This window comes from Pezoporus flaviventris, unplaced genomic scaffold (genome assembly GCF_033815535.1).
Source record: "Pezoporus flaviventris isolate CSIRO_AGI_PZ_B2104156 unplaced genomic scaffold, CSIRO_AGI_Pfla_v1 ptg000001l, whole genome shotgun sequence".
NCBI lineage: Eukaryota > Metazoa > Chordata > Aves > Psittaciformes > Psittacidae > Pezoporus > Pezoporus flaviventris.
This window is the reverse complement of record NW_026892549.1, coordinates 2,345,751-2,358,495: the sequence shown is the minus strand read 5'-3', so window position 1 is coordinate 2,358,495 and position 12,745 is coordinate 2,345,751. Positions and strand designations below refer to the sequence as shown.

The following is a 12,745-nucleotide window of genomic DNA, read 5'->3' as shown; positions in this document are numbered from 1 at the left end:
TTCTGCTTTTTGCAGTGCAAGCATTAATTTAGATAAAGGGACTGCCATCAAATATCTTTTTATCTAATAGATTTCTGTGTAGCACTTACCATGGTGAGTCTCTTGGTCTCAATGAACCCTCTGGATACAGTACTAAGTGAGGATGCACAGGAAGCTTTGAATCTGAAAGCTGGCCAAATGCTGAAGAAGATCAGATACAAATGGTTATCCTGCTTACTGTCCACAGAATTTCATCCATTTACTGTGTACATTTCTTCAGCAGCAGAATTTAACTCATAATGATTTTACAATTTGCACAGCTTTTTTAGTGGGATTCAGTTGCTATCAATTGTGGAGTTTAAAGACAACAGAAAAAAAAAAAAAATTTTGATAAGCACACACGAAACCTCATACTCTGATATTTCCAGTGGCTGGATGCTCTCTTTTTTCCCCTCTCTTTTTTTTCTTTTCTTTCTTACGAAAGGATTTATAACAGAGAAGGCTGTGTAGCATAAGGAATGAAAGCACTTGGAATAATTAGTCTCTGAGTTTTTGCATCAGGAAATCCCAGCAGAAATAGATGAACATTCCAATATCATTGTCTTTTCTCTTTTTCCCACAGGGTGCCCTGACAATTTCACCGATTCCCAATGTTTAAATCCCATTACTGATTTTCAAGGCTGTATGAGGCTCATCTTTATTGATAACCAGCCCAAGGACCTCATTTTAGTTCAGCAAGGCTCTTTAGGGAATTTTAGTGATTTACACATTGATCTGTGTGGCATCAAAGACAGGTAATTATTGGTTCCTCTTTCTTGTATTTGTTACTTCTTTCATCCTAGTGGTTTATAAATAACAGGTTGCATTAAGTGAATTTTCTGATCTGCCAACATTACAGATATTAGTTATAATAGAGCTACTAATAGAAAATATTACAGCAAAGATAGGAGGACTGGAGGGGAAATGGTTTCAATTACATGAGGCTCTCTTCAGACTGACTTGTAGGAAATAGAGTATGCAAATTCAGTCAAACTACAGATCAGTGAAAAGATTAAATTTTATGCATAAACAACATCTGATTGCTTTGAAGTTTTAGAGGAAATGAAAGAGAAGGAAAAATTATTTGATTCATCAGAATGTGTCATCCCCCTAATATATTAGCTATTTTCACTTAAGTAGATCATTTGCAATTTTTCTTGTTAGCCATTACAGCACAGCATGTTTATAATGATGATATGGTACACCTCACACAGCTCAGTGCCCATTCAGTAGGACAAGCCTGTATCTACCAGAGACACAGTTTAAATACTGATCTGAATCCCTCCTAAGCTAAAAGCTGACAGGAAACCCAGATTTTCTCATAAAGACTAGAGAAGGAATAACCTTCTTCTTAAGTATTTCATAATTCTTCTTTGCTTCCTATGGATTTTTAAAGTCTAAATATTTCTGAATTATTTCAGCAAATGTTTACTTTAAAGGTAGCACATGGAATAACAGGTTCTGATATTGGTTTTGGGCTGGGCTTTAGGATTGTTTTGGTTTTGTTTTGTGTTTTTTTTTTAAATCTAGCTAAGTTCTGAAAATGAAATAGCTGGAAATTTCATGTGCTTCAGATACTTAAGGAAGTTGTAAGGATATTTAGGAAATTAATTAGGAGCTTATGCATTTACATATTTCTTTGGATGTTGCTTAGAGAAGAGGAATGGAAGGCTGTTCTCCATTATTTACTGTAGGAGGATCAGCTGTCTCGCGCTGCAGTCTTTTGAAAACTGGGCAAAACTCCTGTTATCTGAGACCTGTCTACTCATTTTTCTATGTTCATGTTTGTTAGCAGGTATAGAGAAAATGCCTTCTCTGCTATAAAACATTCTTCCATGTTTAATGAAGACTGAATTCAGGGGGATATGAATTTCAGTTGATATGCCTGAAATGATAGACAGAATTGATAGATGTAACTGGTTTAATGAGAGGACGCAAAATGTAAATTTTTGTGAGAATTAAGAGAAAGAATTCTGCCGTTTTCTTGGAAAAACAATTTTTTTAAGATAAAGAGGACCATTCAAAGGCAACTTGTGTATTTGTGTGTTGAAAAAGAAGAGAACTTTTCTGGTATAACGCAGAGGCCCCATGGGGTGTCTCGAGTGCTTATATTGCTCGGGCTACAGCATAAATATGTGGTACTACAGTGTCTTTCTCATCTTCAGTATCTCAAAGACAACAAGCATGAGGCTGTGATCATAGCATACAGTTACTTAGGGCAGGGATCCAAACATAGTAAGAATGGTGGCACTTTACACAGGCATTGCCTTGAAAATATCATTTTCAAGGGCTATATCAGAGTTGGAAAGCAGAGGAGGTACAAGCTCCAAACGTATCAGGGTTGGAAATGACCTCAAGATCATTTAGTTCCAATTCCCCTGCCACGGGCAGGGACACCTCACACTAAACCATGTCACCCAAGGCTTTGTCCAACCTGGCCTTGAACACCTTGAACACACAGCTTCCTTGGGCACCCCATTCCAGTGCCTCACCACCCTTACACTAAAGAACTTCCTCCTTTCCAATCTAAACTTCCCCTGTTTAAGTTTGAACCCATTACCCCTTGTCCTGTTGTTAAGGTCCCTAATGAAGAATCCCTCTCCAGCATCCCTATAGGCCCCCTTCAGATAGTGGAAGGCTGCTATGAGGTCTCCACGCAGCCTTCTCTTCTCCAGGCTGAACAGCCCCAACTTCCTCAGCCTGTCTTCATACAGGAGGTGCTCCAGTACCCTGATCATCCTCGTCGCCCTCCTCTGGACTTGTTCCAACAGTTCCATGTCCTTTTTATGTTGAGGACACCAGAACTGCACACAATACTCCAGGTGAGGTCTCACAAGAGCAGAGTAGAGGAGCAGGATCACCTCCTTCAACCTGCTGGTCGTGCTTCTTTTGATGCAGCCCAGGATACGGTTGGCTTTCTGGGCTGCGAGTGCACACTACTGGCTCATGTTCAGTTTCTCATCAACCAACACCCCCAAGTCCTTCTCTGAATCTCTTCTTTGCCCAACCTGTAGCTGTGCCTGGGATTGCTCTGACCCAGGTGTAGGACTTTGCACTTGGCATGGTTAAACTTCATGAGGTTGGTATTGTCCCACCTCACAAGTGTGTCAAGGTCCCTCTGGATGGCATTCCTTCCCTCCAGCGTATCAACCGAACCACACAGCTTGGTGTCATCGGCAAACTTGCTGAGGGCGCACTCAATCCCACTGTCCATGTCAGCGACAAAGATGTTAAACAAGACTGGTCCCAACACCGATCCCTGAGGGACATCACTCGTTACTGGTCTCCAGCCGGACATTGAGCCATTGACCACAACTCTTTGTGTGTGGCCATGCAGCCAGTTCTTTATCCACTGAGTGGTCCATCCATCAAATTGATGTCTCTCCAATTTAGAGACAAGGATGTCGTGTGGGACAGTGTCGAATGCTTTGCACAAATCCAGGTAGATGACGTCAACTGCTGTACCTCTGTCCATTAGTTCCACGTACCCATCATAGAAGGCTACCAAATTGGTCAGGCAGGTTTTCGCCTTAGTGAAGCCATGCTGGCTGTCACCAAGCACCTTGTTGTTTTTCATGTGCCTTAGCATGCCATCCAGGTGAATCTGCTCCAAGATTTTGCCAGGCACAGAGGTGAGACTGACTGGTCTGTAATTCCCCGGGTCATCCATTTTCCCCTTCTTGAAAATGGGGGTTATATTTCCCTTTTTCCAGTCATCGGGAACTTCACCTGACTGCCATGATTTCTCAAATATGATGGCCAGCGGCTTCGCAACTTCATTTGCCAGCTCCTTCAGGACCCACAGATGGATTTCATCAGGTCCTGTGGACTTGTGCATGTTCATGCTCTTAAGATGGTCTTGAACCAGATCCTTTCCTACAGTGGGCTTAAAGTCTTCATTCTCACAGTCCCTGCATCTGCCTTTCAAGACTTGGGTGGTGTGGTCAAAGCATTTGCCAGTGAAGACCGAGGCAAAGAAGTCATTCAGAACCTCAGCCGCCTTCAAATCCAAGGTATTCAGTTCTCCTTATAGCTTCCGGAGAGGGTCCACATTGTCCCTAGTCTGTCTTTTATTTGCAATGTACCTATAGAATCCATTCCTGTTATCTTTCACATCCATAGCCAAGTTTAATTCTGACTGGGCCTTAGCTTTCCTAACCTGGTCCCTAGCTTCCCTGACAGCATCCCTGTATCCTTCCCAGGCCACCTGTACTTGCTTCCACCTATTATAAGCCTCATTTTTAACCTGTAAGTTTCCTCAGCAGCTCCTTATTCATCCAAGGAGGTCTCCTGGCCCTCCTGCTGCACTTTCTTCTAGTCGGGATGCAACACTCCTGAGCTTATAGTAGGTTATCCTTGAATATCAACCAACAGTCTTGGGCCCCCCTGCCCTCTAGGGTTATATCCCATGAAACATTACTAAACAGGCTCCTGAAGAGGCCAAAGTCTGCTCTTTTGAAGTCCAGGGCAGTGAGCTTGCTGCACGCTCTTGTCACTGTCCTGAGGATCTCGAACTCGACCATCTCATGGTCGCTGCAACCAAGGCTGCCCTGGAGCGTCACATTTCTGAGTCCTTCTCTGCTGGTGAGCACAAGGTCAAGCATGGCACCTGTCCTTGTCGGCTCCTCTATTACTTGCAGAAGGAAGTTGTCTTCTACACAATCGAGGAACCTCCTGGATTGCTTGTGCCGGGCCGTACCGTTCTTCCAACAGATGTCAGGGTGGTTGAAGTCACCCATGAGAGCAAGGGCCTGCTTTTCCTGTCTGTCTATGGAGTGCTTCATCTGCAGGTTCTCCTTGATCAGGTGGTCTCTAACAGATCCCCACAGTAATGTCTCCCATAGCTATATTCCCTTTAACCCTGACCCACAAACTCTCTGTGGACTGCTCACCTGTCCCCAGCCAGAGTTCCATACTCTCCAGCCTACCCCTAACATAAAGGGAAACTCCCCCTCCCCGCCTGCCAGGCCTGTCTTTTTTAAAGAGCCTGTAACCTTCCGTTCCAAAACTCCAGTCATAGGAGCCATCCCACCATGTTTCAGTGATACCTATTATATCATATCCCTGTAGACGTGCGCACACTTCTCTAATTCCTCTTGTTTGTTCCCTATACTACAGGCATTTGTATATCACACATGTAAGAATTATATGTGATCTGGTCAAGACTAAAGCACTCTCTTCTGATGTGGTTCTCTGGACAGCATTAAATTTCTGTGGCTGCACTATATGATCTATGTAGATCTATAGTAGTTATGATAGATGGTGTCCTGGTTTCAGCTAGGATAGAATTAATTTTCTTCCTAGTAACTGGTATAACACTGTGTTCTAGGTTTAGTCTGAGTATAATACTGATAACACACCAATGTTTTAGTTCTTGCTCAGATAAACTGGGTTTTAGAGAGAGAATATAGTTGTGTAAGCATATTATATATGCACACCTTCAAATGCACACCCCCTCCCCAGGGTTCCTGCTATAAAGTGTTGAGCCCCTTAATTTAAGTAGGGGTCACCCAGCTCTTGTCCTGGTTGAGTGGGCAGATCAGGATGTATCTGTAAGAACTGGGATTAACAGATAACACACAGAAAACTCATGACTTCTGTGCTTTCAGTCTGAGTTGAACACAGCAAAATGTCCTGATGATGGAGGAAGGTTAGTTAGCACCATCTCCTATTAAGTGATTGTTTCTAGCCCTCAGCTGCAGTGCCGTCTTCACTGATGTTCCTACTGCTGCATATGAAGTCATCTCTGATTTACCATTTCTTTGTACACTACCTACAGGTTGTCTTTAGGTGACACATCCTGCGCAAGGAAAGGCATCCCCAGTTTTTTCATATCAGAGCTATATCTGTTCCGCAAGCCCTACTAAGTACCGCCTTATTTCCTTCTTCCCCTCCTTCAAGACAAAGCTGTTCTTGCATTATTTTCCCAATGCCTTGTGGAACATGAAAGTAGAATCTGTAGGAGGAAGCAATTTTTATCACAGCAGTGCTTGTGTAGGACTCTTGGCATTATCCCCACTGCCTGCCTGCTCTTAATCAAGCTAATTATTTTATTTTATTTTATTTTTTATTTGTAGCGCATATATTTGTTGTGGTTGTCCAAATATACAGATTGCTCAGTCTGTTTGAGGATTTTGCAAAGTGTGGTGCTTACTTTGTTCCTGTTGCAAAGTATTAGTGGTCATAGCTGCCTGCAATGCAGTTTTCCCCATTCTAATGAGAGGTAAAGGAAAAATTAGATGATGTGTTGCTAAGCTATAGAGGTCTGTTCCATATTGAAAAGGAAGTAGATTTCATTTCATCCCTCTTTGTTGTTGCCTTTTCAGGATTTCATGTTGGTTAAAAGTGCAGGTGCACATCAGAGGTTGTTTGCTTTACACCGAGTTAATGTCAGAAAACACAGCTTCTTACAGCATGCTGGTATTCCCCCTCTATGGCATGGTGCAGAGCAGAAAGTAACAAAGCAGAGATGTCTGGATGCTTCTCACAGGTGCTTTAAGTCAGAAGGGATTCACTCCCATCTCTTGAGTTCCACTATGTCTCTGGCTTTAAGTGTATGGCCAGGCTCCCTGTCCTTTACCTGCAGGTAGTGTGTTAGGGAAAAGACCATCCCCAGTACTTCTGGTTTAGAGGAGAAAAAAACAAAACCACCAGGGATTTATTTTTCCTAATGGTGTTTTCACTTATGTATGTCCCTCCTCAGTATGTTACAGTGTTTTCAAACCCTGTCAAATAGCCTCCTGAAAATAGGTTAGGGATATCAAGAAGGATTACAGAGCCCTGGGAGCAGTGTTAAAGGACTCTGGAGTGAAGATAGTTTTTTCAGCAATCCCCTCAGTCAAAGGGAGGGGTTTTGAAAAGGTCAGTCAAATCAGCCAAATCAACAAATGGTTGCAGGGTCCATGGGGCTTACTTTGAGAAATCTGGTCTACTTGTGGCTGAGGGGGTCCATCTGTCAGAGGAAAGGAAAAGCATCACTCAGCAGGGTAAGAAATGACAGCTCCATCTAGTGCAGCAGCCAGTTGGGCAGTGTGGAGCAGAGTTCTTCTTTCAGTCTTAACACTGATTAAAGGCACAAGATTGATGCCAGTGCTTCCCTTCCCTGGCTACTGTGTGTGTGTGGAGAATTGAGGGTTGAGTCTATTGTGCCTTCTTAAACTGACAAATCCTAACCTGTTTCTTCAGGACAGTGGTAACAAAGTATTGGTTTCTGTAGTGCTAATAATTTTTCTCTGTCCTGAAGTTTATTCAATACTGTGATGGGCCATAAACTCAGATCAGTTTTCTCTTCGTGAGACATCTTCTCTTGGCTTAGAAGGGAAACATGCTTGCTGCCATTCCTTTGATCTAAGCAGGGCCTCTAAGCCATAGCATTGATACCAAAATACCAAGCTCTTAGAATCTACAACATTTGGGTTTAAATTGGGGGTCATTGGCAACTGTACAAAATCTTGAAATACAAAACAGAGCTAGTGAGCAAAACAGGTGGGCAAATGCATCCGAGTGAGGAGCAGCAGGGGGATGAGCAAATAGGGTGAAGTAAATATTAGCCAGGGTTGCCACTTGGTATTTAGGTGTCTTAGGTTCATTTACAGTCATGCTTCTAAATTTCTGTTCTCTGAAAACATATACAGATCCCAAACTGTTTCTTGAATGGCCCTGCCTATATGGAAAGATGAATATAGGTCTAGAAAACCTAGATTATTTAAGTTCTGGTTCTGTAACCAGACGAGATTGCTGAGGGGAAGCAGCATAATGGTCTTCAGGTGCTAAAAGGCTGCTGTATTTCAGAAGGGAATAATCATCTTTTCTAACCAAGTTACATAGGAGAGCAGGCACGGGATAGACTCTTTGAGGAAACTGTCAAGTCTCTGTCACTGGAAGGCTTTACAAATAGCTTAAGTGAGTCTGTGAGAAATAACAAACATGGGTACAGGTGACCCTGGTCTGGGATGTGAGTGTGGACTAAGTGATCTGAGTTCCCTCTAGCTCTGTGTAATTGTGTTGCATTCACTTAGGCTTCTCCTTTAGCTGAAATAACTGTCTTGTTCTTGCTTTAGGGGTTCTGAAATGTCAATAACACTGCTTAAGAAAAAAAAGCAAAACCCTGAAACATGTGGGAAATATCTTTCGGGAATTCACTTCAGGATTTCTGATACCTGTGGGAAAGCTCATTTGGTAGATGTATCCTTCAGACACTCAAGGCAGTGCTGTAGCAGGGAGAAGGGACCATGTAACCTATTGGAAAGGTTTGGTGGCTTTTGTTTTTTTTTTTTTTAATCTGGAATGTATGTGTTGAGTTTGGAGTGTTAGGAAGTAGGGAAGAGGGAGCTACACTTTCTAATAATTTGTCACTCCTCTGATTTGCTTTTTGCTTATAAAAATGCATGATTCATTTTTACAGCTGGAGGCTAAAACTCTGATTGTAGAATTTATTGCCCTGTTTTTTCTTGTCATTTTTTCCTTGCATGTTCCATGGTGTCTAGAATGATGGTTCAGCTCAGGCTGTGTATTTTTCCTTTATAAAGAGTAATTTGATTCCCTTTTACTTATCTCTCTATTCTGACAAGATCCCGTGACTTCTTGGAGCTGAGGTGTCTATCCCTCTTCCAGATGTGGTCAAAATAAAGGTGAGAAGTTTGTAAGCTGTGAGGAGGATGTGGGGACTGAGGCACAGGAACATCTTCCTCTTAGTAAATCAACTCAACAGTTGTGTGTTAATACTCTCACAATGTCTATTTCAAATGCTAAAAGATGATGGGCAAATGCAGTTGGATGTAGTCCCTGACCTCAACATTGTCCTGAGCAGCCCTTTTCAAGAAGTACGTCCTCTCTGGGTCACTCAGAGGTGGTGCTGTGTGCAGCTGTGACTATATGAGTCTGCCATTCAGGCCTCACAGCTCTTTTTAGAAACTGACACTGTTCTTTTATGTGCCACAAACTGTTCTTTACAAGGAAAGATTAAATAGGCTAGGACTCTTCAGCCTGGAGAAGAGAGGGCTAGGCAGGGTTGTGCGAAGAGAGGCAGCATGAAGGAGGGGAATAATAAACAGGAATTTGCTGTTCCTTATTCAGACCTTACACAGCAGCAAATGGTTGTTGTTAGATGCTGTAGAGGTCAAATGTAAAGGAAAAAGCCAGTAACGCATACATGAATCCATAAACCACAGATTACTGAAAACTGGCAAAGTTTTCAGTAGGATGTTCTTACACTTATTTCATCAGCATTTTTGCAGTGACACTGTCAGAGTGAAGAAATTGGAGGAGAGGCAGTGTTGAAGTCTGGATGGAGGTGATAATCTTAGGCCTAGGAAGCCCAGATTCCTTACTGTTTCAAAAACATCATTTTCATTGTGGGCAGCTCTTTATACCTCTTCTGTTCAAAAGCAAAACATTTTTTGTCATAGAATCATAGAATAGTTAGGGTTGGAAAGGGCCTTAAGGTCATCTATAGCTGTGCTAATCTCAAAATATGTTGGAATCTTTGAATTTTGCTAAGTACTAATACCTTCTCTGTTTTTCTCTTCCTATGTGGCAGTGGAATTGTGAGGGTGTGGGTCTCTGTGTGTGTGTGTTTGGGCAAAAAATGGAAGACATAGCTTGGGGGAAATTCAGGCAGCCTCTCATTTAAAAATAAATTAAATGGGTAGGAAAACAAATACACAGATGCTGAGAATTTGGCCACACTGTTGAGTAGCTCTGGGATTTCCCATTCAGCAGTTGGCTGAAATGCCAGATTTTGTGACTAGAAATACTAGCTTCAGTCCTGAGGCTGAGTTGCTTGTTTGCTGCAGTTGGCATCTTGTTCAGAGAATAAATGCAGGAATGTGGGCTCAAGAGATATTGAAGCTCAAGAGTTGCCATGGATATTAGGAAAATGTGCCAGAAAATCATTAAACCTCAGTCCAGAAACACTGTGGATTCCCAGCCCTCCATCATATGGCACAGATGCTCCTCTTGGGCTGAGAAAGGCTGGCTGTTCTTACAGCAGATGGACCCCTTGGAATACAGCAGCAAGGGCTGAGATGTTGCTTGCAGTCTGAAGTCATGGGTTGATTAATCTCACCCACATCTTGCATGCAGTGGGGCAAACTGCTTTGCAGCATTAGTCACAGGGAAGAAAACTCAATTTCCAGGAGTTCCGTAACTATGTGTGCTCACAAAGAGGTAAGATCTGCTGTGGTTCCCTCTACCAACTCCTCTAAATTCTGTAAAGGGAAGTGCTTAAGGAGTCATTGCAGGTGGGATAACGTGGGACAAATAGCTGTCCTAAGGGGAAAACTGGCCTCATTTTCCTCTGACTTGATACGTCTTATGGAAATAGTGTTCTTCACCCCTTAAGATGGTGCTAAACAAATGGTTGTTTCCACCAGGTTTTTGAGGCACATCCTTAGATGTGGCACATCCTCTAGAGACACATCCTTAGCAACGATGTTGGTTGCATTAAAGCCTTTGAACTCCCATCACAAAGAGCATGGTATTTAAGTTGGCTAGTGACAGAGAAAGAAAGTTAAGGAGACTGACATTTCATATACTTTTGCTATTTCTGCACTGGCTGAAACTGTTGACGTTTTGGTAATGAAGTTTACCTGGAGAGAGGTAGGGTCAGGGCAGATGGAGAAGAACTGTTAGTACAGACATTGTTATATTGTCATAAGTCCTATACATGATTTGTGCTTCAGTATATGAGAATAAGTAAGTAGTCTTGGGTTTAACAAGGCCATTTGTGTGTTGAACCTGTCATTATTCATAAATGAATTATGACGGCAGTCAGAGGCTGCTTTCCTTTAGACTCAGTTTCATATGAATGCATAGATAAACTGCACGCATTGCTCTCCCTGTCTAAAACTGCTAGGGTACTTTAATCTGATTGTTGCAATTCATGTTGGTTTTGCGCTGATGAAGCTTTGACTGGGTTGTCCTATTTTACTTGTCTGGCACCCTGCCCTCGCTAGAGCATATACTGGCAGTATTTGTCAAGGACAGCACTGGGAACTTCAGTTCCCTTAAGTGACCTGGGGGAGGAGGGAAGGAAAAATAAAAATTTCATGTTTAATCCACTTTGGCAGATGTATGGATGGCACATCTTGCAGGACATCCTGGGAATTCCAGAGGTCTGCAATAAGGAATGCAAACCTGACCTCAGATACTTTCTTATGAATCCTATCAGTGTTTCATCTCTGTAGCATCAGCAGGCAAACACAAGCACCCACTGCTGTTGCTGTCCTTATTAAACCAAGATTCATCTGCATATTCCAATTCTCCTAGCAAATAAAAATGGAGAGAGCAGCATGTCGTATACATAATAATGAATGCTATGGGATTGGCATTAACAGTTTACCTCATTAGGGAGAAGCATACTGAGTTGATTCATGAGTTTGCTTCCCTGTATGCACTACTCAAGTTATGGAGCACAAATAGCATCCTAAGTCCCTATCCTTTTATCCCTACCCGTATTTTATCTGTGCAAATTCTTCATAACATTTTCTAAATAAATTAGCTTAAAGTGTTCTTTTTTCTTGCTAAATGGAGCTGACCTTTCAAATCTTGCTTTATGTCTATTTGCTTTGTAGATTTCATTAGATTTTACTATAAATTTTTACTTGCAAGAAATAATATTTTTTTTTACCTTTTCCTCCTTTTATTTCAGTACTGAAGTTAACATTGCTTCATGTGTTGTACTGTCAAAATGGGCCTTTGGGAAATTAATTACTATTGCAGGTGAAGGGTGTTAGGATAAATCTAATGAAAGCATAGTCTCTGTGCATTTCCCAAATCTCTAAGATTTAATGTATTCCCTGCATCAGAAGCCAAATTCTATGTGATTTCCCCACCTCCTCCCCAAATGTGGTTATGCAAATGAGGAAATACCCTGGCTAATTATGCCCAGTGAGTTTTAATTTTATTTTTTACAGTCTTAGGCTGGGATTTAAAAAGCAAGCACTTAATATTTCATTCACCCCCACATAAATACCTGCATTGCATTGCAGACAGAATGAAAAAAAAAACCCTAAACAAAATCACCAAACCACCACCCACAAATTGGCATCCATTCCATTTGTTCTCTCTAGTATTCATAGTTTTGTATTTAGTGTCTTCTCAGCAGAAATGACAGTTATTTTATAGTTTAGATTGTTTTCAATTTGCAGGAGCTCATCTGATGTTTTCCTTCTTGGTTTTATAGCAACGAGTCTGATGGTTTTAGATCACACCACTTGAATTCAGATGGTGACCAAAGCTGGGACAACTTGAAGACATAAGAGGAGATGTCATCTGTCCTATTTTTAAAAAAATTCTGATCTTGGGTAAATCCCAAAGTAGATTTGAATATTGCCCACCTATATCTCAGTCATCAGCCAAAGCTTTTAAACTGCACACTTCAGCTGCTGGAATACCTGGATCTTTTTCTAGACTTTTTTCACTAACTGCTACATACAGAAGAGGCTGTCCTGACTAATTATAATGATCTGCTGGTCCAGGTTAGCGTTCTTTTGAATTTTTGTGTCACCTTAAAAGGATCAATTCAGTCCTGTGAGTGACTCTTTTCCCACTCACCTTTTGTCTCTTGCCTGTTGTCAAATGTAGACTTTGGTGGACATGTTTATAAATAGTACAGGGAACACTGAAGCATCATGTTTCCTTTCAGTTTCTATTTTAATTAAGGAAATCATGGACAGGTTTTCAAAATTTTCCTTTTCTCATGCTTGTGTTGGTACTTTGTAAAACC

At 41.7% G+C, this 12,745-nt stretch overlaps 1 protein-coding gene and 1 long non-coding RNA gene across 3 annotated transcripts in view; both read left to right on the top strand.

Annotated features, from left to right (window-relative positions):
• Positions 1-12,745, top strand: part of LOC133273976 (uncharacterized) — a 929,536-nt gene that overhangs the window by 792,285 nt on the left and 124,506 nt on the right. The window lies entirely within an intron of this gene.
• Positions 1-12,745, top strand: part of CNTNAP5 (contactin associated protein family member 5) — a 299,193-nt gene that overhangs the window by 168,758 nt on the left and 117,690 nt on the right. For both annotated transcript variants that reach the window (XM_061462659.1, XM_061462576.1), the window contains exon 11: positions 602-773. In XM_061462659.1, coding sequence (XP_061318643.1) covers positions 602-773 — 172 coding nt within the window. The remainder of the gene's footprint in view (positions 1-601; positions 774-12,745) is intronic.